General features: G+C 36.7%; 1 protein-coding gene across 7 annotated transcripts in view; it reads left to right on the top strand.

The window, feature by feature from the left end:
- The window catches only part of LOC148950123 (cytochrome c oxidase assembly factor 6 homolog), a 123,484-nt gene that overhangs the window by 6,890 nt on the left and 90,774 nt on the right, over nt 1-25,820 (top strand). For 2 of the 7 annotated variants that reach the window (XM_089091453.1, XM_089091460.1), the window contains exons 1-2: nt 10,621-10,741; nt 16,455-16,616. In XM_089091453.1, the coding sequence (XP_088947579.1) occupies nt 16,473-16,616 (144 nt within the window). In that variant the 5' untranslated portion in view covers nt 10,621-10,741; nt 16,455-16,472. Of the gene's footprint in view, nt 1-3,279; nt 3,424-5,790; nt 5,825-6,622; nt 6,703-10,620; nt 10,742-16,454; nt 16,617-25,820 lie in introns of those variants that run through there. The other 5 variants (XM_089091455.1, XM_089091457.1, XM_089091456.1 and 2 more) reach the window with 4 other exon arrangements.

The following is a 25,820-nucleotide window of genomic DNA, read 5'->3' as shown; positions in this document are numbered from 1 at the left end:
CTTGCAAGTTGCTTGAACACTCAAGTCTAAGTTCAGTTTTCTCTTCACCCCTTTGTAGCTCCACTAGGGGTCACAGCCAGAAACTACAGGTCCCCAGAAGCCAACAGTGTTTGCATCAAAGCTTCTTCACTGTTTGCTCTGTGCCACTATAGATTAGTCTCACAGATGCCACTGTTCAATCCAAAACTTCTGAATCATTCAAGAAGGCCGTCAATCAGAACTAGACAAATGTGGAATGGAAGTTAACTTTGGATACTGTCTAACCTTGATGAACTTCACACCCCTCAGTCTCTTCAACTGACTCTGAAGTCTCACACTCCCAATTCTCTGCATCAATCAGCATGGTTTCGAAATTATTCTAGTTAGTTCCAATATCATCAGCACCGGTATGTACCTCCTAATTAACCTTTGCACAGTCTTGATGGATCAGTCTCACAGACCCGAGTCTCTATAGGATGTTTGACACTGCCTTATCCCACTGGTCAATGTGATTTAAGGTGATATCTCTCTTTATGGAAAGGTATCTCTCTCCCTCTCTTAAGAGGGGAGTTCTCTCTGATGTCAAGAAACACATCTGCCGTCAAAAGTCTTAATATCTCCTTAGAGATTATCCTCTCCATAGAAGAGCCATTTCCGTACAGAGGATGCTTCAGAACAATCAGAAGTCAAAGACTCTGCTCAAACCAATGCAGTAGCTATGACTGTATGTAATTCTACCAAATTTCTGCAAATAATGCTGAGTCAGAATACACTGACTTCTTTAAAATTGGAGATTCTGCAGTTTTTTGAAGACAAGCAGAAATATGTTGGTTCAGTCCTTCTTTGTGCAATGATTTTAAAAATGTCTGATAAATTTAACACATCAATCATTTTGTCTGCTCTTGTTGAACCCCTTTTCTCAGTTGGAAGTGCCAGTGTGACATGTAAGAGAAATAAACATGGTTGATGTTGAAAGTTATAAAAAAAAGAAGAAAATGTTAGATTATGAGCAATTTAGATTGTCATGGTATGTGTATTTGTAATGCTTGGTTTGTATTATTTTTATATTAGTAAAGTATACTCTAAATAAAACCCATATTCTTACCTTACTAAGAATTCTTTCTATGCTCTCTTTTACACGTTTTTCTTCCAGGGTATTTGGGTACTTAAATACATATTTTAGTATTTAAATACAAAATACATGTTTAGTCATGTGTTTGGAAACACTATTTAAATCTATTTATGATCAAGTACTTTCTGTTTGTATTTGGATACTTTTTAAAAGTATTTTGCCCATCACTGTATACAGGAATATGTAAATGTGCATTGGCCATAAGGGAGGAGGGGAGATAGGTCATTCTGTAGGTGTGGGGAGGCAGTTGCTTCAAACTTGCATTTAATGCCCAATTATCATCGAAATTTTGACTAATTCTTCAATTTTGTATAAATTTGTAATTACAATCCTATATTTTAATTCTTAAGCAGAAAATCTAAGAAAGCAGGGTGATACCAATCAATTTACAATTACTGAATTCTACATCAAGACTTTAGGGTTTTATGGGGCCAGTACCCCACATCATGTCTTGGTGAGGCCTGGGCATGATTTGAAAAATGGTAAGAAATTCAATACAAAAAACCAGCTTTTTCAACTGATAGTAAGGGACGTCATTAAAATTTAAGACGAACAGAAATTATTTTGTATATGAGGGGGCTACCCCCTCCTCGCTCTTTCCGCTAAAGTTTGATTTGTTGTCTTGCTTCTTCAAGAACAACTACTGAAACCTAAGAATTATTGACTTGGAATAAGAAGCCTTTTTTAAACCACTAAAAAAAACTTTTGTATTACGAGCGTGGAGTTAAGGAGGGAGTAGCACCCTCATATACAGAATTATTTTTGCTCATTTTAAGTTTTAATTTTGCTTCTTACTTTTAGATGAAAAAGACTTTTTTAGTATTTAATCATAATAGCAACCCTTATATTTAGAAACAATGTTGAGAAACAATTAGTTCAGAAGTGGCCATACACAAAACTTATATCAATCCTTCTTTTCTTGATTGTGTTATAGTTTAATTTAAGTGATAAATTTTTGGTTTTCTTCACTAATTTGTTGACTAAAAGTTCAATATTCTCAATATTCAGCTTGATGTGCTTTTTAATACTCTTTCTACATATACTAATTGCTACCCTTGCACAGGGGCGAATCTCCAACATTTTTATTGGGCGGGGGGGGGGGGCAAGAGGGATTCATATTTGGATATTCAAAGGGTATGGGACGTATAATATTTTTTTTCTCCACATTATTTGGGGGGTTGGCAACTGCCCCCGTCGCCACCCCCAAACGACACCCCTGTGGCCTTGCAGATGTATCCAAACAATGGCATAAGTAGAGGGGGGCAAGGTTGGATGGCTACCCTTGCAAATGTATCCAAACAACGGTATAATTAGAGTGGGTGGCAAGGTGGGATGGCTGTCTGAGGGAACACCAAGCAGAGTTTTCTCTTAATTTTTGTTCACATATATTGTGGTAGTGATTATGGGTATTGGCGCAAAAACTGACGTTACCCCTGGAAGCTGAAAAGCATAGTTATGCCTCTGCATCCAAACCCCCCTAACTGGGCAGCTATAAGGCCTTTTCTGATGACATTGTTGATCAACAATCTGTTCTAGCAAGACATTCTTGACAAAAAATTGTGTTCTAGCAACCAACAAAGGTTTTGTCAATAAATATTATGGATGAAAACGACCCACAATTGAAATCGTTTCTTGTCAGACTTGTTGGTCAAATTAAGTGGGAAATTTCAAGGATGGATATCAGGGGAGGGGAATTATTTTTGTTCTTACAATTTTAGAAGAGAAAAAAGAAATGAGAAAGCATGTTTTTTTTAATTGCCCACCTCTTTTCCCTCCAATGGGCAGTGAAGAAATCTTGTTGTAAACTTTCAGAATTTGATCAGACAGTTAAAAAGTGCATAAAGAGCGAAAATTACGGGAGTAAACATGAGTTTAAGTGGAAATAATACAACGATGTTCAATTTATTTTGAAAATATTGCACTTTATTCCCAACAAGACAATAAAGGTAGTTCATATACCCTGATACAAATTTTTGGAACTGGAACGGGAACAATGATAAAAAATTGTGTTCTCGTGAAAATTATTATTGATTCACAATTGTTGATGAGCAAATGTTTTCTTGTGATTGTTGATCAACATTGTTAATCAACAATGTGTTCGCCAGAAAAGGTCTACATTCGTTTGCTATCTACAAAACTTCGCTGATTTTGTAGGGTTTTTTTTTCAGATAGGCTTTATTTGGCATTCTGTACCATCTGTTGATGAGAAAATAGCCCATAAATAGTGCAAACTATCAAAATCAGCAAAGTTTAGCCTAGGGCTATATCTGGCCATGTTAGGGTGGAGGAGGAGGGCTTGGATACATTTTGAGGTTAGAAATTAGTTTATTCTACAAGAGTGTTTACGTTTTAAAACTGGAACTATTTTTACTGATGTATGATTTTTTGCAGCTGAATTACCTGATTTCTTAATATAGCCCTTTGGTTGTATATACTACTCCGAAGTAATGGCTTCCAGTCAAAATCGTTTGTTTCTCTTCTAACTACCTGGTTGAGATCTCTCTATGTACTCATTTGTTATTAAAAAAAATGGTTAAATTTACCTTGATTGCACTGTAATGGCTTTTTCCCACCCTGGAAATCCCCAGGGGGGGGGGGGTAAATGACGAATTCCTTGGAGTTGCTCCTTATTTTGGGCAAATACAAATTTCAGTGCTGATTTCTGAAATGAATGGTGCCTTATGTGTTGGTTAACTGTCTAGTATAAGGGTAAATTTTGAAGACATTCAAACAAAACAAGCAAGTGATACAACCATTTATCTTCAACCAGTGAGATTGCGTGAACTTGAGGATATTTTAAAAAGTATGAAAAAATTGGCAGCTGGAATGCACTTTATAACCTTTCAAATAGCTCAAAAAATTTATCCAATTATATATAGTCATCTGTTGTACCTTTTTAATCAATGTTTTGAATTTGGAGTATACCCTAATTGCTTGAAAAGTGCTTTGGTTATTCTTCTGTATAAAGGAGGTGATAAGGAAGATATGAACAACTACCGTCCGATATCTCTACTTCCAGTGATTTCTCGTATTTTTGAGAAATTGATTTATATACGACGGATGGATTATTTTGAAAAAAGATGTTTTTTTTCACTCTAGTCAATTTGGTTTTAGAAAAAATTTGTCTACAGAGCATGCTTTATTATTTTTGACAACACTTGTTAACGATTGCCTAGATTCAGGTTTAAAGGTGGGTTCAATTTTTCTAGATACTATGAAGTCTTTTGATTGTGTTGATGATAAGATTTTATTGGCTAAGCTTGAAAATACTGGAATTCGTTTTAAAAGTCTGAAATTGATTGTTTCATTTCTTGAAGGAAGAACGCAAAGAGTACGGCTGGGCACAGTCCTGTCAGAAGAGATCGTGATAAAGTGCCGTGTGCCACAGGGTCTGTGTTGGGTCCGCTATTATTTCTTGTGTACATTAATGATCTAAAGGATGTCTCAAACCACTGTCAACTCAAGGGACACTGATGGCCCGGTGCGAGCAATACTTCCAAGTTTTGCTGATGATGCTCAGTTTACAGTTGCTGCGAAAACAGAAGCGGATTTGAAAAATGGCATGAAACAAGGAATGGTGGATGCGTGTGAACAAACTGCTTGTTAATCAGAAGAAAACAATGTTCATGTTATATGGCAGAAGTGCAAATTAAGATCCATGGATTGAAGAAATTGAGTTAGTAAATGGAAGTATAAAACGGACTAGTATTGTAAGTTATCTTGGAGTAATGGTAGATGAATGCCTAAGTTTTAAAGATCATATTGCATTTATAAGTACTAAATTAGCCAAAAGTGTTGGAACTCTGCGGAAGCTGAAAAAATTTTTTCCCAAAAAGGTTTTGTATCCACTCCGTGTGTTACGAATAAAGCTGTAAGAGTTTTGACCAATGACTTGTCCCAGAATTCGGTAAGATCGAGATATCACCAATTAAAAATTTTACCATTATTGGTTTGGTTAAACTTTATGTAAATTTGTTTATGTATAAATTTTTTTCTAATATGTTACCTGCATGTTTTTCGGAACTTTATAATAAAAGACAACATGGTTATGAAACTAGAAATGTTGAATTAGTTAGAACGCCGTTTCCAGATCTAAATTTTCTATTAGGTATATTGGTCCTGAAGTATGGAACAGGCTTCCGGCGGAAGTAAAAGGTAAGGCCCTTGATGAATTTCGTGCTTCTTTGAGATGTATTTGTTTTAAACAGTATTGTAGACATGAATTAAGTGATTGATCTGGGAGTGAGTATATGCTTGTGAGTGTCAAAACAGAAATTTATTTGTGTGTTGATTGAGGTGATTGTCGGTATATGAAAGGAATCATTGAGTATGAGCGTGGGATTCCTTTAAGTTCCCTGTAAATAAAAATTAATTATGTTTAGATTGTTGATTCTTTGTTTAGTAGGGGTGGGGGAGTGGAGGAGGAGTCAGAGAGTTTTAGTTCCCCGAGGAAGTGTATTAGTGTAAAAGTTGTTGAAGTGTCCCTTTTTTGGGTCGTCCAAAACACGCTAACATGCGTCGGGACCTATTTTGATATTGTTAGTATTATATGCAGTTTTGTTTTTTTAGTATTATATGGAGATTTCTATGTTGCGTTTTTTTGTGACCCATTTCTTAATAAAAAAAAACTGTGCATTGCTCTATCTATTAACCTGTTAATAGGGAGTTATTTCTTTCAGGCTAGGTCAGTGAAATTAAAGGCACCTGTCGCAGGTAAGTTTACTCTACATTTTGTAGTTGCTTTGTAAAGCTTAGCTGCTACCACTTGTTCGATTCCTCTAGAATTAGAGGCCAAGGGACTTGCAGCAATAGAGCCCATTCCTGTCATTACGTAATTGTCGTTATCAAGAAGATCAAACCATATAGTCTCAATAAAAGTGAAGTCAGTTGTATGTTTTTAGGACAATTTGTGTACCAAGTTTAACCAGTGGTAATCAGGGCCGTCATGTATGAGGGGATGGGGGGACGTTCCCCCCCCTCCAATGTTTTTGGTCACTCGGTAAAAAAAATAAGTCGGTAAAATCGTGGCGCGAAATGCCACGATTTTCCCGATGCCGCTAAAATTCTTTGTTCTGTTTAAAGACCACGAGAATACTGACATGTCATCTACAGAAATTTTGGACTTGGTCGGTAAACGCAGCAGTTTTACGGACTCCTGCCACGATTTTACGGATGGTGCCACAACTTTCCATTTGGTTAAATAAACAGCATTAAAATAGTGACATGATATGTACCGAAATCTAAATCTCAGTTGGTAAATGCAGTGGTTTTACTGACTTGTGCAATGATTTTATATATTTGTATTTGAAACAGACATTATGCTTATTATTGACAAAAAAAGTCAGTAAAAATGACCAGCCAGTCGGTAAAATCTCTAGCCCCCCCTCCCCCACCCTCTCGAAACATTTTAGCTAGTAACGACACTGGTGGTAATCCACCATGCCTACAATTAATAGACGGTAGGTTGGAAGTAATACCATATCCTGGGACCTTAGTATTATATTCTTTTAGCCTGCTGGTACTTGATCAACAGCATCGAACGCTTGCTCATAATCTATAAAACTGAGGACCAAAGGTGTTTGATAACTCAGGTACTTATGAACTATTAACCTAAGTGTGAAAATTCGGTCGACAAATCCTCCACCTTTTCTAAAACCGCACTGTTCGTCTCTTTGTCTACAGCATCTATCAGTCTGAAAAGTATAATATTACTAAGTAATTTGCTACCTATAGAGACCAGACTAATGCATCGATAATTACCACACTCACTATTGTCACTTTTCTTATACAGTGGTTTAGTTAAGGTTTTCCTAAAATCGCTAGGTACTTCCCTTTTTTCAAAAATCATATTCATAATCTTCAGTAACCTATCTCTAACCTCAGAACCGTCATATTTAAGAAACTTATTTACCACACTATCCGTACCTGTAGCCTTATTATTTTTTAATCCTTTTAATACTGTCGCTAATTCTTCCTCACAAAACAAATCTTCCTTCACATCCAAGGTATCACAAACTTTTTTTCATTTTCTTCCATATCTTTTCCTACAACTCTATCTCGATTTAGTATATTCTCAAAATGTTCTGCCCATTTCTCTTTAACTCTTTCCTTATCACTAATTGTTTTTTTTTTAATTAATTTATGTTCGTTTTTTATTAACATATTCTTTTTGATTCGTAAAGAAAAGATTATTTTAAATCTTTTCAGTTTTTTTTTTTTTGTAAGAGTTCAAATTTTGGCTTATTATTTATATGTTGGATTTAAGATCCTTTGTCCGAGAGGATGAGGGTTTGAATCCTAGTGTACCCAATTATTTGGTTTGGGACGGGGGTCAGTGGCGTAACTTTGTATGCTCAACCTGAGTCGACCCAGCTTTAAATTGGAACCTGGAGAAATCTGGGGAAGATGAGCAGGAAGGGTGTACGAAGGCACAGAATGGTTGGCCCCCAACCCCCCATCGCACTTCCTGGCTGAAGGGCCAAGAAACGGAGATCAGCACCGCCGACAGTAGGGACTGTGAAGTCCAATGCCGTATTCTTTACCTTACCTTTTTTATTTATATGTTGGAACAACATTTTTCAACTATTTTCAATAATGTACGCCCTTTTGAAAATCTAGACCCACATAGGATCCTTTGAATAAGTTTTACACCTCATCAAGTTTTCCTGAAAAATAAAACTTAATACCCTTCCTAGAAAATTGTATATATGCTATTTTAACAACCTGGATGCACTTCCACTCTTTTGATTTAGTTAAATTGTAAGAGCAGAAGTTGAAATAGGCTAGTAGTAGCTTTGAAAGTTTCAACTTGATATCCTCAGTCATTCTTGAGATATTGGTGAGACATCTTATTGACAACCAGCATACACATATTGTCTTTTGATTCAGTTTAAAAGCAACATAATCTTTCCGTGAAAGTTTGGATGCACTTAAGCTGTTTTGATTTAGTTCAAGTAGTAGCAGTAGTAGTAGAAGTAGCAGCAAAAGTGGCAGTAATATTGGTAGCCTTGGGAGTTTTAGCTTAATACCCTAAGCTGTTGCTGGGATATTGCAAAAGCACCCATATGTACATAGTATGTTTCGATTCAGCTCAACACCACCATCACCGTTCTCTGAAAATTTAACTAATACCCTTAGCATTAGTAATAGTAGTAGGCATAGCAGCAGAAGTTTAATAGTAGGAGGAATAGGAATATTATTAGTGATAGCAGTAGCAGTGTTAGTACTAAGCAGCAATAGTATTTAAATTTTGTCTTTTTGGCCTAGTTCAATATCCCCAACATAGGTAAACATTTTGAAAATAAGTAACATTTTGTTCAGAATTGTCAAAAGGTCTAATAACTATTGCTCCGGGGATGCCAATCCCTCACTGCCCTTGGGACAAAGATTGTAAATTTTACACTTTGTCCATTGTTTACTTACAGGATTTATCATTGGGAGGGGGGGGGGTGATTTCTTCTGGGTGTGTTTGAAAAAGCTAAGGATGTTTAGGTGAAACTTCAGGGGATGCTCAATTAAATCAAAATACACTCTGTGCATCCATACTAGCAAAAGGGGAAATGTCCCACGTCTTAGGAACGATTAAGGGTAATAACTTGAAACTTTCAGAACCACTATTGCTACAACTACTGTGACTGTAACTGCGACTACTTGCGACTGTGACTATGACTTCTTGCGACTACTTGCAAGTTTGTCTGCTTAATAAGTTTATTAACTTGAAACTTGCAGGGCCAGTACTACTATTACTGCTGCAGCTGCAACAGAGACTGTTTGCGATGCGACTGTGACTACTTGTGACTCCGACTATTTGCGACTGCTTGCAACTCTGACTGCAACTACTTGCGATTGGGACTACTTTTGCTTGAGACTACTTTGAGGGAACTTTTGAGGGGGGTATTTACATACAGGATTTATCATGGGAAAGGGGGAATTACTTGATCACGGGTGCGTCAGAAAAGGCTAATGGTATTAAGGTGAAAATTCAGGCAATATTAAACTAAACCAAAAGACACTATGTGCATCCATGTTGCCACAAGGGTATCTGTAATATCTTGGGAGTGGCTAAGGGTATTAACTTGAAACTTTCAGGACCACTTTTACTGCTACTGTTGTGACTTTATGACTTCTCGCAATTGCGACTATGACTACTTGCGACTATATTCAAGTCTGACTACTTTCCTACTTTGCCTGCAACTGCTTGCGACTGTGACTACTTGCGACTGCAGATACGAATGCAACTCGACTGCTACTGTGGTCACTTGCAACTGTGACTACCTGTAATTTTGGATGCGACTACTTGTGACTACGAATGCGACAATTTTTACTGAAAATGTGACAACTCGTTACTGCAACTGCTTCCACTTGCGACTGTGGCTACTGCTATTTGCACTGCTACTACTGCTGTGGTTGCGACTGTGACTTCAAATACTTCTGCAACTTTTAATATTATAACTAGAACTATTTAGCTCAGTCAAAAGAATTTAACTGTATCCTGCTTGTCAAAATGACATAATCCATTCAGGATATCAAAAGGGCTTATCTGCAATACATCACAAATGGCTAAAGTTATTAAGTTGAAAATTTCAGGGAATATTGAGTTGGATGTTGCACTAAATAAAAAAACAAGGTTTTTCACCTGAAAGTAAGAAACATCATCAAAACTTAAAACGAGCATAAATTATTACGTGTTCTAATTAAACGGTCTTTGTGTTTCAGGAGTAGTTTTTAAGAATTGTGACAAAAATTCAAACTTTAGCGTAAAGATCGAGGTATTGAGGAGGGGGCAACCCCCCTCGTATACGTAATAATCTCTGTTCGTTTTAAGTTTTCATGTTGTTCCTTACTTTCCGTTGAAAAGACTTTTTTTTTATCTAATTCACTTAAAATAAGGTCAATATGGGTTTTCTGATTCAAAGTGTAATCACGCTTCGATTATACCTTTTATGATTACAGTCATAAAAACTTACATACTAAGTAGTATGACTACAGCATCAATTCATAGAAATATAGGGTGGGGGGGGAATAGAACTTTTTCAAGTCTAGGGGGCAATTTTTTAATTTTTAAACGAAAATACCAAACAAAGATTTTCTTCAAAATATTGCGGGGTGGGGCAAAATTCCTCCAATTTAACTCCCGTGTTTGACTGATTAATTAATTGGTTGATTTATTTGATTGGTTAATTTAATGGACTGTTTATGAAAGCAGTGTGATGTTGGACCGTCCAAAGGGCTAAATAATAGCTCTTTCTTTGCTGGATATCATAAAGCCTATTTAGTGAAATGAAGTATAGACAAAGGAATGTTTTAATACTAGTTCGACAAACAAATAGCTGCTATTGTTATTTTCCACAATGGAAACAAGTTCGAAAGTCGAGCATCAGTTTCATCAAATAGGAACTGAGCTAAAATTGAAATTCTGGCAAAATAAATGAGCTTTCAACAAAGCGGAAATGGCTTTTGAATCTTAAAATAAACTGCTCCGCATCTCGTCTATCTTTACTTTTAATTTAAAGAAACAGTTTGACAGTGTCGCGAGACTACTCAGTAAGTGTTCACTATGTGTTAGAAATTTAGGTAGTTCTCAGATAGAAGGAAAAAGCTCATTTTCTTTGCGTCTCCTATCAATAAAAGGTTTGGAATTAATATTTCCTATCTGGTTTATAATCTGCCTAAATTTCGATTTGAGTTTAGTGGGTGACCTCCTCAAAAGGAAAAACTATAAAATTCTAAAAACTACTTTAAAAATTCTAAAATACTTACTAGTTAAATACTACATATCATTCCAAAAATTGCTTCACTTTAACCCCCTCCCCCCCCCCCGTAATGGTCAAATATGTAGGTCTAATTGTACATTCTCCATTATTTTTTCCTGTCGTTTGATGCCGTTGACGTCGCTTGTTTGCCGTTAAATTAATTTGAAGAAAAGAGTCACGTATGGAAAACTCATAGAGAATATTTAATTCGGGCTTTATATTTGACCATTAGGAGGGGGAGAGTGTGGTAAGTAAGAATTTTGTAAAGTAGTTTTCAGAATTTCATAGTGTTTCCTTCTGAGGAGGTCAACCAATAAACTCATATCGAAATTTTGCCTTCTCAATTCTTTGGGGGACAGTATTATGATTTGAATGACCTTAAAAGTCTCCAGTTATAAACTTGTACTTATCGTACAACCATGTAAAGTTTTAGTGCGTTCTCTACTCACCACTTTTCATTTTGAATTCGTATGCCATGAATACATGACGAGCCTGATCGGCCATAAAGTGAAAAACAAACTAAGTTTATTTTTATTCAAAAAGGATCGATTTAGTCACACCTATCTTGGCTTAGGTGCAATTTAATCTTGTACAGTATATATCGATAGATATGAATCTATCGAGCTAAAAGAAAAAATAAGTCATCAAAGTCCCAAGGCGTTCGATATTCTTGGCAATTAAGGGGAGCTTGGGCCCGTGCCCCCTGAAATCCAATAATTTTATGATTTCGCCAATAACTTATTATATTTTCACAGATTTCGGTTATCTTTTGTTCTTTTTGAGTTTTGAGCATTTTTTTATACTTTTATGACAGATGTGTCATTTTATTATATGCTAGAGTTTTCCACGTATTCATATTCAGGACGTTGCTTATGATTAAATCCAGTTATTCTTTTCCTGTCTGGTGAGAAATAAAGGCAGGAGTTTTGTAATTCTGTTTTGAATTCTGTTTTTGAATTTCTGTGGTTAGTTGCAAATGCAATTTTCATTCACAATGGCATATTCTTAACACCGAGATTCAGATAATGCTAATTTTTGGAATCACTGAATCCAAACTCGTTCACAATACCCCCTCCTCTTGAAAAAAATAACAAAATAATTTTTTCTGGTGCCTTCTTCACCCCCCCCCTGGAAATAAGGATCTGATCTTCTTTTACAAAATCCTACGTTTGTGTGTCTTCGTATATGCGTGTTTCCATGCACTGGAAACCAGCTTAACTATCAAACAGTTGGGTAAACGAACCCTAAGTAAAAAGCAACCCATACCTATTGTTACAGAAACCCTAAAGAAAATAGATTTTGACAGTATTATAGGTACCAAGAGAGTCTGCTTTTAATGAATATTGTACATATGTAAAATCCATTCAGTTTATAGTTTTCTGTGAAACATAATTTGCATAAAAACATTGGCACAAAACAACAATTTTAATCCAAAGAGGGTTTAAGTCCTATCAAGAAAAAACTTCGAGTCAGCCATTCATTTAGAACCGTCAAAAAGCTATTTAAATAACCTCCCAAATTTGGAGGTGATAATGTTGCATAGTGACGCAGTCGTTGCTAAAGAATTGCAATAAAAAAAAATTGCATTTTTTAAGTAAAATTTATGAAAAAACTGATAAACCCTCTTGCTGCGATTCTTACATAAAACGGGCCTACTTGCACCGAACCGGGGAGGGGGGGAGGACCATGTCCTGAGAACAACATTTGTCTGAAGATACCTCTCATTGAAAGACGTAAAACGAAGATTTAGCTTGTACATTTTAGACCCCTCCCCCTCCCCGCGCACAAATATTTACTCCCCATACCTTTGTCCCAAGACACCCTTCTTGAGAAACCTAAAATTATACCCTTGAAATTCACTTTTGTAATTTAAAACTCCCTCGCCAAGCCCGAATCGAAAAGCGTTTCAAGAGGTCAACAGGGATTATCATCCTTCTCGAATGATTGCAATGCAAAAATTCAAATCGATCGTAAACAGTTTAGGAGAGGGAGAGATTGGCAGCTCCCATCACATTTAAGAGAGCCGTAGATTTTATAGTTAAAGCGAACCGAAATTAAGTATGTATAAAAAGAGATTTTTCAGATCAAATCGTTCAAAGTAGTGAATGGTAAGTACAGAGCGAACCTTGTCAATAGAAACCGAATTGGAATTGTGGTAATATTGCCGTGTGGTAGCGCATTTGTCTCTTAACTTATATACAGTGCGCCCAAAGTGAATAGTTATTGAGCTAGCCCTTTTGTCAGGTCCCTGCACTAGCTTCGCTCTCTACGGTTTGTAGCTCAACCCTTCAGAGCTCAGTTCTCACATGGTGTCATCTCAGATCTAGTGTGGGGCAATTTTCATGATTTCTGTGTTGTTTTTTTCGTTTTTCGAGCTTCCTGGTTTTCTCTTACGTCGGCAGCTCGGAATAGAGGTGCTTGCTTCGTTTGGGCGGTACTGTTTTTTTGCCGTCTTAGTGGAAACTTTCACGTTTTTGACTAAGAAAAAGTTCAGTTGTTTATTCAATAAAAGGCGGAAAGAAAGGCTAATAATTTTATATATATTAAACAGCGAACTATCATAGGCAGTGCAATCGCGTTGCCTAAGTAAAGAACGATGTTGGCACAATGTATTATTTATTTATTTTTCTATTTTTTTTTTGTTTTCCATACCAGGGCACTTCGTATCGAAGGAGTTGTCGTAGAAACTTCGAAAAGGGCTCATTCGATTGGAAATTGGAGTGGCTAGTGGCCTTTTTAATAGTCGAAAGTGATTGGAGGGCAACTAACCCCCTCTCTCACGCCCACCTTTTCCCCAAACACATCCAATCAAAATTTTGATATAGCCATTTTGTTCAACGTAGTTTAAAGTTCTGAAAATTAGGTCTTTGAGGATGGCAACCGCCCCCCCACAATCCTCAGGGCAAGGGTTATAAGTTATGCCCTGGGAGGGGCATATAAGGTTTTTATAAAAAGCGTTGTCGTAGAAACTTCAAAAGAGGCTCATTCGATTGGAAATCGAAATGGCTAGTGCCCTTTTTAATAGTCGAAAGCGGTTTGAACGCAACTAACGCCCCTTCCACGCCCACCATTTATCCAAACACATCCAATCAAAATTTTGAGATAGTCTTTGAGGATGATAACCCCCTCAGAGCCCTCAGGGCAAGAGTTATAAGTTACCCTGGGGGCATATAAGGTTTTTATTGAAAGCTTTGTCGTAGAAACTTGGTGCATTTGATTGGAAATTCAAAGGGCTAGTGTCCTTTTTAACAGTCGAAAGTAATTGGACAGTAACCAACCCCCCTGTCACATCCAACGTTCCCACAAGCATATACAATCAAAATTTTTAGATAGCCATTTTGTTCAGCGTAGTTGAAAGTTTTGTCTTTAAGGATGACAACCCCCCCCCCCCACAGCCATCAGGGCAAGGGTTGTAAGTTATGCCCTGGGGACATATCAATAAATAAATGAAACCCAAAACAAACAGAAATTAAAATAAGTCAAACTCAAAACGAGGAGAAATTAATCTGAGTAGGGTTAAAAGGCCTTTGCTTTCTAAAAGCCAGGTTATAATTTGTACTTCACTGAAAATTTTTTTTTTTAATTTTTTCACTTATAACTTTAAGAAAATAAAGATTAATTAAGATTTTAAGGAATAAATATCAGCATATGTTAACAATGCACATTTTTTTCAGTAAATTCATTTGATTCCCTAGAAGTCATCTAGGAAATCCTCCTCCGTTTTTCGGAGTGCCCAAGCTTCAGAACTGTACTTGACCACTGTCATCACTGTAGCTCTCAATGTTCTAATCTTTATGTGCAGACTTATCTTCCTGTTCTTCGAAACTTTGGCTATATACACCCTGGGCCTTGGCTATTCTACTTTTAACATCTTCACTGCACACACCGTCTTTATAATAAAACTACCTAGGTAAGTGAAGCTGTCAACTTGATCGATCTTCTCGTTACCCAACATCGATAAATAAAAGTTCAAATAGGGATGAAATCCTTTTAATAGACAGTGATAACTTTCACAAACAGTGATTCACAAACTTTCACAAAAATACTAGATATTTCGCTCAGTTTTACTACTGATGACAGTCACTGCATATGTGACCGAAATATCTAGTATTTTTGTAAAATTTATCACCGTTTCTGAAAGTTATCACTGTCTATTAAAAGGATTTCATCCCTATTTGAACTTTTATTTATCGTCATGGAAAGGCAGTGTAGTCTCCGAAATTATTTCCAAACATCGTATCTTCACCTTCACTTATTCCTAGTCTTAGCGACTTAGTCTTCTTAACATTAATTTTCAAACCTATTCTCGTACCCTGAAGTCGCAAAACCACTAGAATTTCACTCATTTTGCTATCATTTTCATCTAGAATACTTAAATCATCAGCATAATCTATGTCTAGGAGAGTTTTCCTTCCCCAATCGATTCCGTGCTCTCTCATTGCCTTTGCTGTTTTCCTTACGACAAAGGCCATCAAAATGATCCTTATAGATGGTCCTAGGACAAAACCCTGCTTCTCCTGATTGAATACGAAGCCAGCTGCTAACCTCATTTCCTGCCTTAACCACAGTCATGGTATTCTCGTACATACTACTACTAACTTTAATGTATTTATCTGGTATACCATACAAGGATGGGACCTTCGCTAAGTTCTTCGATCAGCCGAATGAAACGCTTGCTCGTAATCTATAAAACCGAATACTAAAGGGGATCGATGACTCAGGCTCTTCTCAGTTATTAATTTAAGAGTGAAAATTTGGTCGACACATCCTCTTCCCTTCCTAACTCGACACTGTTCTTCTCTTTAAACTTTATCTACAGCATATCTTACGTACAAAAGACTCATCATACTAAGTAGTTTGCTTTCTACAGGAACCAAGCTAATGCCTCTATAATTACCACATTCATTCTTATCACTTTTCTTATAAAGGGATAAAGGATTGAACCATCCATAGTTCTTGCTTAGCATAAGGGATTGACCTGTAAATCCAAGTTTCACAAAAAAAAAAAAATGTTAAATGACACCTTTTTTATTAGTACTAGCCTATGTTCGTTAAACTATCTATCACGGTATTTCTTTCAGCGGATTTCTACTCTTTGAAGTTTGGAGCAGCTGTAAAATGTCAACATTGAAAAAAAGTTGGATTTTAAGGGCGGGCATTGTGCAAAGCTAGCCTGCCTGTGAGGTCTGCAACTTTGATTTAGCTGTTGAAAATGTAAAATTGTAATCATTGTTACTAGAGCATGTTTTTTAAGAACTTGAAAAGAGTTATATGTCTCACCAAAATGATCTTGGCGTACAAGAAGATACATAAATTGGAAGAGGAAAAATATGTCCTTCTTCCCATATCCTTAGTGCAAGCACGTGCACCCGGAAGTGGTCTCTGTGACCACCTTCTGGAATCTTCGAATTTTATGTAGTTTTCCTATAATATACAATTCATTTGCGGTTTCGACAAATTCCCACCTCCATCCTGCCAAAATATTTCTTGTACGTACGTGAGCTAGCGACAGCTACTTGAATAAGTCTCTAAAGTCGCAAAAGAGTAGCAGTTGTTGTATTACAAAGAACTTAATATATTTATTTTTTCAGCTCTAAGTCATTTCTCTGATGTCTTTTCCTGATAAAGAAAAAAGACAGCAATGCTGGGACGCTCGAGATGATCTGTGGAACTGCATGGATAAAAATGAAAATCAAAGAGAAGTATGCAAAGAATTCAGAGCTATCTATGAGTCTACTTGCCCGGCTCAATGGGTATGTTTACTCTTTATTTAAGAAAAGCAAATTTTTCAATGATCTCAAAAAGAAAAAATATTAAAATTTACTATTAAATTTGTTCTCCAAAATTCAAAGCTACTGCTTGTATAAAACGGCTAAATGAACATTTAATTTGACACGGTCTATTGTCTACTTTTTTTCCGTGTCGTGTTGGTTAAATAATGTGTGTCTTTGGCGCAAGTGAAAATTTTCTCCATGAACGTGCTAGTTATGTGGCGTTTAAACTGTCTGCCAACCAAATTAATTAAAAAAAAAGTTTCCGGAAAATATTACGTTTGTCAAAGAAAAGTAAAGGCCATTTTAAATTTAAGGTAAGCAGAAACAAATACCTATTAAAATTCAAACTCATAATGACCAGAAATTACTATTGAAGAAAAAATGAAAACCAAAACAAATAGAAATTAACTAGAAAATCATAGCAAAAAAACATACAATAGGTAATAATTTAAATGAATAAATAAATCTTAAAACAAGTAAAGCTTAAGTTGAATATGCAAATCAAGCTTGAAACGGACAAAAATCACTACAAACAAGAGTTTGGGTATCGCCTCCTTCTCTCACTTTAAAAGTAAAAAACCTACTGCGTCATTGGCGCTTTAATGAAAACCAATTTTATTACAAATATTTTCTTTTGTACTTAATATTGAAAATAAACATTAAAATTATAGTAAAATTTTGAACTGAGGAGCTTTCAGCAAATAATAACATTATACATCAAATATTCAGTTTAATTTATTAGTTCTTTCTAACATTGTTCAAGACGAATATAGTCTCACTACAAACAAGAGTTTAGACCCTGCCCCCTTCCTTAACTGTAAAAACCAAAAGCCTACTGTCATTGGCGCTTCACTGAAACGAATTATATTACAAATATTTCCTTTTCCGGTTCTTGCAGCATTGAAAATAAAAATAAAATTACGGTGAAATAGATTCTTGTACTGATGGATCTTTCAACAATTAATATCATTATACATCAAATATTCAATTTGATGTTGTTTATGCTTTCCAAGACTGTTCAAGACGCATGTAGTTTTCAGTAAAGCGGCAATGACGCTGTAAGCATTAGACATTGATAGTTAGGGAAGGGGGCAATAGCCAAACTCTTCTTTGTAGTGATTTTGTTCGTTTCAAGCTTGATTTGCATATTCAATTTAAGTTTCGCTCGTTTTAAGATTTATTTATTCATTTACATTAATATCTGTTGTATGTTTGTTTACATTGGTTGTTTATTTAATTTCTGTTCGTTTGAAGTCTCATTCTGGGATGCCAAATGGACACTTTTAGTGACTTTTGGACACTTTTTCACTCTGAGGGATACGGGGACACTATTGGGTCAAAAAGGCAGCTTTTTGAAAAAAAGGACAGTTTTTGGACACTTTTCCAAATCAAAACCAAATGTTTATATATTTTGCTTTTAATTTGCACTTTACTTTTAAGCTTTGGTAACGTCTTGGGGATTTTTCTCATAGATGTTTTTGCGCACAGGGTTTTCGGTACTTTTTTCACAGGCTTTGAAAATTCATAGTGGCAACCAGTAAAATTCTACTTTAGCTACTTTTGGCTATCTGGGAAAGAGGTTAGGTTAGGAAACTGAAACTTTCGGGGATGGGTCTATAGGCTAAAGTATGCCCCGATAAGGTGTTTTGAAGTAATTACCTCCACTCCTCCCTCTAGAGGGTCCTAACCTTTGATGACCTTTAATAATCTTTGTGTTATAAAAGTGAAACCTTGCAAAATAGATCTTCTGCTTCGATAAAGTACAACAAAATTGTTTTCAGCTTCACAACTTTCGTCAATGTCTATTTATGAGTTTTCAAAGATATACAACTACATTTCCTAAATTTGGAAAAAAAACCATTGATATAGCTTAAAGTTTTACTCAAATAAGAGGAATTGTATTTTCAAAACTAAAACCCGAGACAAAGAAACTAAACATCAAGATTAAAAGTTGTTTTGTCAAAATTTCAATATGTTGACATGTCATGTTGGCAACTTTCAGGAGCCTCTAGAGGCAGAAAGAGTGGAGGTAGGTACTTCAAAATACCTTCCTGGGACATACTTTAGCCTGTAGACCCATCCCTGAAAGCTTCATTTTCCTAACTTAACCCCTTTCCGAGATAGCCAAAAGTCGCTAAATTAGCATTTACCTGGCAACCCTGTATATTGGTTAATTTTCTAGAGGAACACTAAAAGTGTCCCTTTTTGGTCGATTTGGACACTTTTGCCCCTAAAAGTTTTGGCAACCCTGGTCTCATTTATGCTTCAATAGCAAAATATATTTTTTTCGTTTTAAGCTTGATTTAGCTTGATAAACCTGCTGGACTGTAAACTCTGAATCATCAAATTCTTTTGTTAACTCTGGAGGAGTAAACTGAGTGTGTTTTGGTGTGTGTTTGAGTAAAAACTGAACCAAATACCTTATTGAAAAGTTGTGATTTTACAAAGTCATCATCTATATGTGAAAAACTTTCAGGATCTATAAAGGAAGTGGATGATGGGGATTGTGAAACTTGATTCCTTGTTACATATTTCCAAAATATTTTTGGGCAACTTTGGACTGATGCTATAACATTTGTCTCCACCTCTTGACGATTTAAACGAAGAAATTTAGTTGCTCTATTTGTAGCTCTTTTATAATTTAACCAAGAATCTAAGGTTTTAAATTCTAAATGATCACGCCACCTATCACCTTTTTCTTTTAGCATTTGTACAATATACCAAGGAAGGATCTGTCTATTTTTGAAAAACCGTCTACTAGTATATATTGGTACATATTCATCTTTACCTTCTATAAGGGCCTGCTTAATAAAATCAAAGGATGCATGACGGTAGCATTACATTGCTGTAACTCCTCTTGTATAGAAAGAGATGAAATATAATCTGAAAATGCAATGTAATTTCCTCTATCATAATCATAATTGGGAGAATGATTTGGAATATCAGAAAAACCTACAACACAGTTTAGTGATATCACCAATACCAAATGATCACTTTTTCCTAGTGGTGGCAAAAACTCAACACTAGCAACATCATCTGGTGATTCTGTAATTAAAAGGTCTAAAACTGAAGGGGTTGAATTAGCGCGCAAACGAGTAGGGTTTTGAATGTGCTGATGCAAATAATGCTCATGTAAAGTTTCTAGGAATTGATTTTCAAATGACTCATCAGTAAATTGTGTTGTACTTGATGTCCAATCTATAGAAGGTAGGTTAAAGTCACCAACTACTAGAAACTTAGAACTAGATAAAGAGACAGTGGATAAATACTGCAATATTTTTTAGTTTTAAATGAAGACAATTCACAAACACTAGGACTACGATAAATGGCTACAACTCTAAAAGCAATTGAGGACCCGGGTAATTTCACATCAACTACTAAGAATTCACTTATAATTGAAGAGATTGGGTCATTAAGTTCAATATACTTTAATGAGGTATGAGCATAAAAGAAAATTCCACACTTATAATTAGAGATTATAATCAGGCACTTGCTGGAAAAATACATCTGGGTGCTGGCAGTTCTTTGGTAGTGATTCTGTTAAATACCATCAAGTGGAGCTAGAGCCATAACCACTCTTTACAATCGAAGAAGTCAATTGGTTACATCTGGGTGCTGGCAGTTCTTTGGTAGTGATTCTGTTAAATATCATCAAGTGGAGCTAGAGCCATAACCACTCTTTACAATCGAAGAAGTCAATTGGTTACATCTGGGTGCTGGCAGTTCTTTGGTAGTGATTCTGTTAAATACCATCAAGTGGAGCTAGAGCCATAACCACTCTTTACAATCGAAGATGTCAATTGGTTTGGGTGGCAATTCTTCCCCCTAGATTTTGGAAATAATTTTTTGGGGCAGTTTCGTTGAAAATACTCTCTTTTTTTTGTATTTTTGTTTACAGTCATACCCCACTAGATTTAGGAAAAAAGTATTTTGCCCCCCCCCCACCCCCCAATACAACTCTGTGTATTGAAGCCCCTGTTTACAGCTAATTATGTCAAAGCATGAGCTACATACATAGTTTATTACATATGAGTGTTCTCTGTTATTCTTTTTTTCCTTTTGCTGCACAGCGTTTTTCCATCACGTCATTTTCGTCATCTCGTCAGCGTTTTATCATCTCGTCAGAATATGAGCTACATATATAGTTTATCATATATGAGTTTCCTCTGTTATTCTCTTTTCCTTTTGCTGCACAGCGTTTTTTCATCACGTCATTTTCGTCATCTCGTCAGTGTTTTCTCATCTCGTCAGAATATGAGCTACATATATAGTTTATCACATATGAATTTCCTCTGTTATTCTTATTTTCCCTTTTGCTGAACAGCGTTTTTTCATCTCGTCATTTTATTTTCTTGTATATATGAACCTTTTAGTCTAGTTTTTTAACCTTTTGTTTTAATTGATAATGGCTTTTCGAGGGAAAGCCAAAATATTTGGTCTTTTATTATAATATGTATTTTCCACTGTTTTCCACTGTCTAAATAAAAAGTTTTGTCCGTTCTTATATATTACCGTTTAATTTCAATTATCAATAATAAAAGGCAGTTTACTCAAAGAAATTATTTTGTAAGAAAAAAAGAAAGATTACAATCACTTTGAATACGAACCCGTAATAACAAAAACCACGCATGGATAAAGGTGAAAATCACAGGGGACTACTTGAACGGAGGGCCTAGACAGTTCTGGTAGCTGCTTTAAAACAACCGTGAACACCCACTTATCTTATTTTTAAAGGCGCATCGATTCGCTCCCCCGCCCCCTTACTGATGAAGAAGTATACGGTCCCACTATATGTTCTCACTATATTTTACAATGGTCGTCGTTTGTGTAGCGCTCGCCTTTGTAAAATGTTAGCGTTAACCGTTCGTTTTTATGAAATACAGTGGGAATATATAAATTGGGCTTTGTACTCATCCATAAGGGGGGGGGGTAAGTGAAGCAACGCGCCTATGAAAGTGAGGTAAGTCTTTATGATTGTTTTCAAGTAGTTCCAAGAACTTTTTAGGGCTTCCTCCTAAAACTCCCTGGGCCTTACGTTTCCCAGTACATTATGTTTGAGTGCTTAACTTGTTAAATTTTTTTCTATGCACGGGATATGCACGCAGTGGGTTTTGGACTTTTGCGATGGGAGAGGTAGGTCATACCCAAATTCTTGTTTGTGGTGATTTTTGTTGGTTTCAGGCTTGATTTGCATATTAAATTTGGGTTTCACTCGTTTTAGGATTTATTTGTTAGTTTGCATTAATATCTATTGTATGTTGATGTAGACCAAAAGAAACATTGTTTACTAACTTTATCAAAATAGATAATTTGTGTTGCCTCAGAAACGGCTTGGGGCATCGATTAAATAAATTTGGTGGAAGGAGTACTGATGAGCAAGGCGGAATCTGAATTATTAGTGTTAGAGGAGGTGGAGGCAATGGGAGCTTGTGATTTTTTTTTAGAGGGAAGAGGGATTTTTTTTTTTTTTTGACCAATACCAAATTGGGTGAATCCGATTCGTCTAAAAGGCTCAGCTGTATAAGCCTAGTGGAACTTTGAGGTTATTGATGATGAAATAGAGAGGCAACTAAAATGACAGAAGATTCATTCAAACCATCAAATTAGTATTCCATATACGAGGGGGGGGGGGGGTGGGGGGGCTTTCTTTTCTTAACCCTCCACTCCTTACGCTAAAGTTGGAGTTTCTGTCCCAATCCTTCAATAACGGATGTTCAATTACACGGGCCTTAGATTTGTATAAGAATTATTTCCAAAACGTATATTTTGTATTGTACACAAATATATCAAAAAGTCTTCTGTATGACTTTGTTCATACTTCTCTATAATAATTTGATGTTCAAAAAGTCATACAGAAGACTATACCATTTTCCATGTTTAAAGAAAACATAAAATTTTTAATTAATTTCATTTTTATGTTCCTGGCCTCCCCCAGGCCATTCAGCGTGCCACCAGGTAGCGATAGGGGAACGCTCTACAGATATGTAGGGTACCTCCATAGGAGGCACGGACCAAGGGGGACCTTGTCCCTGGGGGTTCAAAATAGAAACTGGGGCACCCCCGCCCGGGGTCATAAATACAGGCGGAGGAGGAAGAAGGCCCCTCAAATTTACACTCAAAAGGGCCCACTGATTTGTCCACAAGTCCCATGAGTTGCAAACCTTCTCCCAGTAATGGGCTAATGCATGGTGATGCAGAACATTATCGCGGGAGGATCCTCTATAGGAGGACAACGGCGGCAGGGTGTAAGATCCAGATCTATGGACAACGGCCTCTGCAAAGGGCTGCCTCGACCCTTTCGGGGTACCTGCAAGACTGGGGACCTTGCGGTCAACTCTATTCCCACTTTAGGAGTGGTGCTCATCGAGGAAATTAAAACCTAGTAAACGAAACAGCAATCGCACGGGATTCTGACTTATGGACAATTCTTATGGGCCTGGTATGTTTTGATGGGCGTCTTTGGGCTGAAAACCTCTTCCTAGCTAATTTACCTATTGCGGGTTGCCTCCTCGCATTAGCATGATATTTTTAGGCATGAATATATAATGAGTCGGAGGTAATAGGCTTGAGACTGTCTGTGCAGGATTTGGACTCTTGTTGATAGAAGAGCATCGCCAAGTGCTGAAAACCATGTTGTGCCCAAGATGGGCCCAGGATTGCACAAAGCCTCCATTCATGGAGGTCCCAGGGACTTCTTGCTTTCCGGTTCTAAGCCGGCTTAAGCCCTTCGGTGTAGACTTGAGAAGATATGTGATCCCCGTCCTGCACTGGTATCCGGGATCATTGCTTTTCCTGAGGCGAAAATAATTTCAATGATTTAAAGAACATGAAAATTGGAACTTGGAATGTTACGACTTAAAAAAAATTACCATCGTATCGACATTTTTACTGATAAATTCAGATGATTCGAACTGGATTTATTAGAAGTTTCAGAAACCCATATCCCAGGGGTTGAAAGTATGAAAATAAGCGACATAAAATTTGTTCATTCAGTCAGGAAGGATGAGTCCTTAAAACAAGGAGTAGGGCTCATACTGGATGGAAAAGCTGCGTACGCTTTTTTAGGCGGCGAAAGTCCTAATATTAGAGTACTCACTCCTCATTTCATGACAAAATACTTCATGGCATCAGTGATAGTAATATGCGCTTTTATAGAACTGGCTGATAGAAATACTAATGCCTCAAACGAATTTTATTCACAGTTATAGGAGTAAATAGACAAGGTCACAGGTAGAATCATGATGTTTTTACTAGGAGATAGTAGAGATGCCTTAATGAGTCCCACCGGGGCTCCTTATATGGGCATAGAATACTGACGGGGCACCAAATAAGGGCATAGAGTCATTAGGGAGAATGATTGCGTAATGGGGTCAATGACCTCTTTCTCCAGGTGTGATTTTGGCACGCTCTCAACGAATGTCAATGTTGTTATTGTTTCCAAGGCCAAATTTCAAGGTCAATGTTGTTGTTGTTTTGAACAGAGTCATTAGAGAGAATACGTGGTTAATGGGATCAATGTTGTTGTTGATCAAGGCAAAGCTAATGAAACTTCCTACCTGTTCGAGGCAGATGTTATGATCCGGAAATAGTATTTGTTGTTGTTATTCGAGCCAGATGTTATGAGGTTCCCGGAAACAGTTAATGACACTTCCTTCTTGTTCGAGGCAGATGTTATGATCCAGAAATAGTATTTGTTATTGTTATTCGAGCCAGATGTTACGAGTTCCCGGAAACAGTTAGATCCCCCTTCTCAGCCAATCAGCGAGTCGGTTACATCCCCCTTCTCAACCAATCAGAGGGCTTTGTTTACACAACAATTCGACCCAGATATTTCGTATATAACGGGCATGCAATGTGACTAAATTATCAGAAAGTAGTTTGACACAGTGCAAACAACCTGACAATGGATAAAACAATTAACATAATTGATGAGCTTGAGGCCTTGGCAGCCGCAATTAGCAATGTAAGTGCATTTTTATTTTCAAACAAATTTTCCTTTGACATCCTCCAATATATTCAGCTAAAACGTAAATATATTCCTTTACCCCCCCCCCCCCCACCATTGTTTTACAATCCCAAATTCTCGCAAAAAGAAATACCCTTTCGATAAATTCCTTCCCTCTATATTTACAGCTAAATCCTCCCTCCCTCCACCATTGTTTTACAATCATATTCTCGCAAAAAGAAATAGCATTTCTATAATTTCCTTCACTCTATATTTCACGCTAAATCCCCCCTCCCTCCACCATTGTTTTACAATCCCAAATTCTCGCAAAAAGAAATACTTTTTTCGATAAATTCCTTCCCGATATATTTCCAGCTAAATCCCCCTCCCTCCACCATTGTTTTACAATCCCAAATTCTCGCAAAAAGAAATACCATTTCGATAAATTCCTTCCCTCTATATTTCCAGCTAAATCCCCCCCCACAAACCATACTCAATGCAAAACGTATATATATTCCTATACCCTCAAACCCCCCCCCCCCAACAAACCTAACCACCAAACAATCTTTATATTCAGCTAAAATGTAAATATATTCCTTTACCCTCAAACCCCCCCCCCACAAACCATACTCAATGCAAAACGTATATATATTCCTATACCCTCAAACCCCCCCCCCCCCAACAAACCTAACCACCAAACAATCTTTATATTCAGCTAAAATGTAAATATATTCCTTTACCCTCAAACCCCCCCCCCCACAAACCATACTCAATGCAAAACGTATATATATTCCTATACCCTCAAACCCTCCCCCCTCCCCAACAAACCTAACCACCAAACAATCTATATTCAGCTAAAATGTAAATATATTCCTTTACCCTCAACCCCCCCCCCAAACCATGCAATCTTTATAGAAAACATATATATATTCCTATACCCTCAAACCCCCCCCCCAACAAACCTAACCACCAAACAATCTTTATATTCAGCTAAAATGTAAATATATTCCTTTACCCTCAAACCCCCCCCCACAAACCATACTCAATGCAAAACGTATATATATTCCTATACCCTCAAACCCCCCCCCCAACAAACCTAACCACCAAACAATCTTTATATTCAGCTAAAATGTAAATATATTCCTTTACCCTCAACCCCCCCCCCACAAACCATACTCAATGCAAAACGTATATATATTCCTATACCCTCAAACCCTCCCCCCTCCCCAACAAACCTA

This window comes from Artemia sp. Qi Xiang Cuo, chromosome 7, assembly GCF_049724085.1.
Source record: "Artemia sp. Qi Xiang Cuo chromosome 7, ASM4972408v1, whole genome shotgun sequence".
Lineage (NCBI taxonomy): Eukaryota > Metazoa > Arthropoda > Branchiopoda > Anostraca > Artemiidae > Artemia > Artemia sp. Qi Xiang Cuo.
This window is presented reverse-complemented; position numbering and strand designations above follow the sequence as displayed.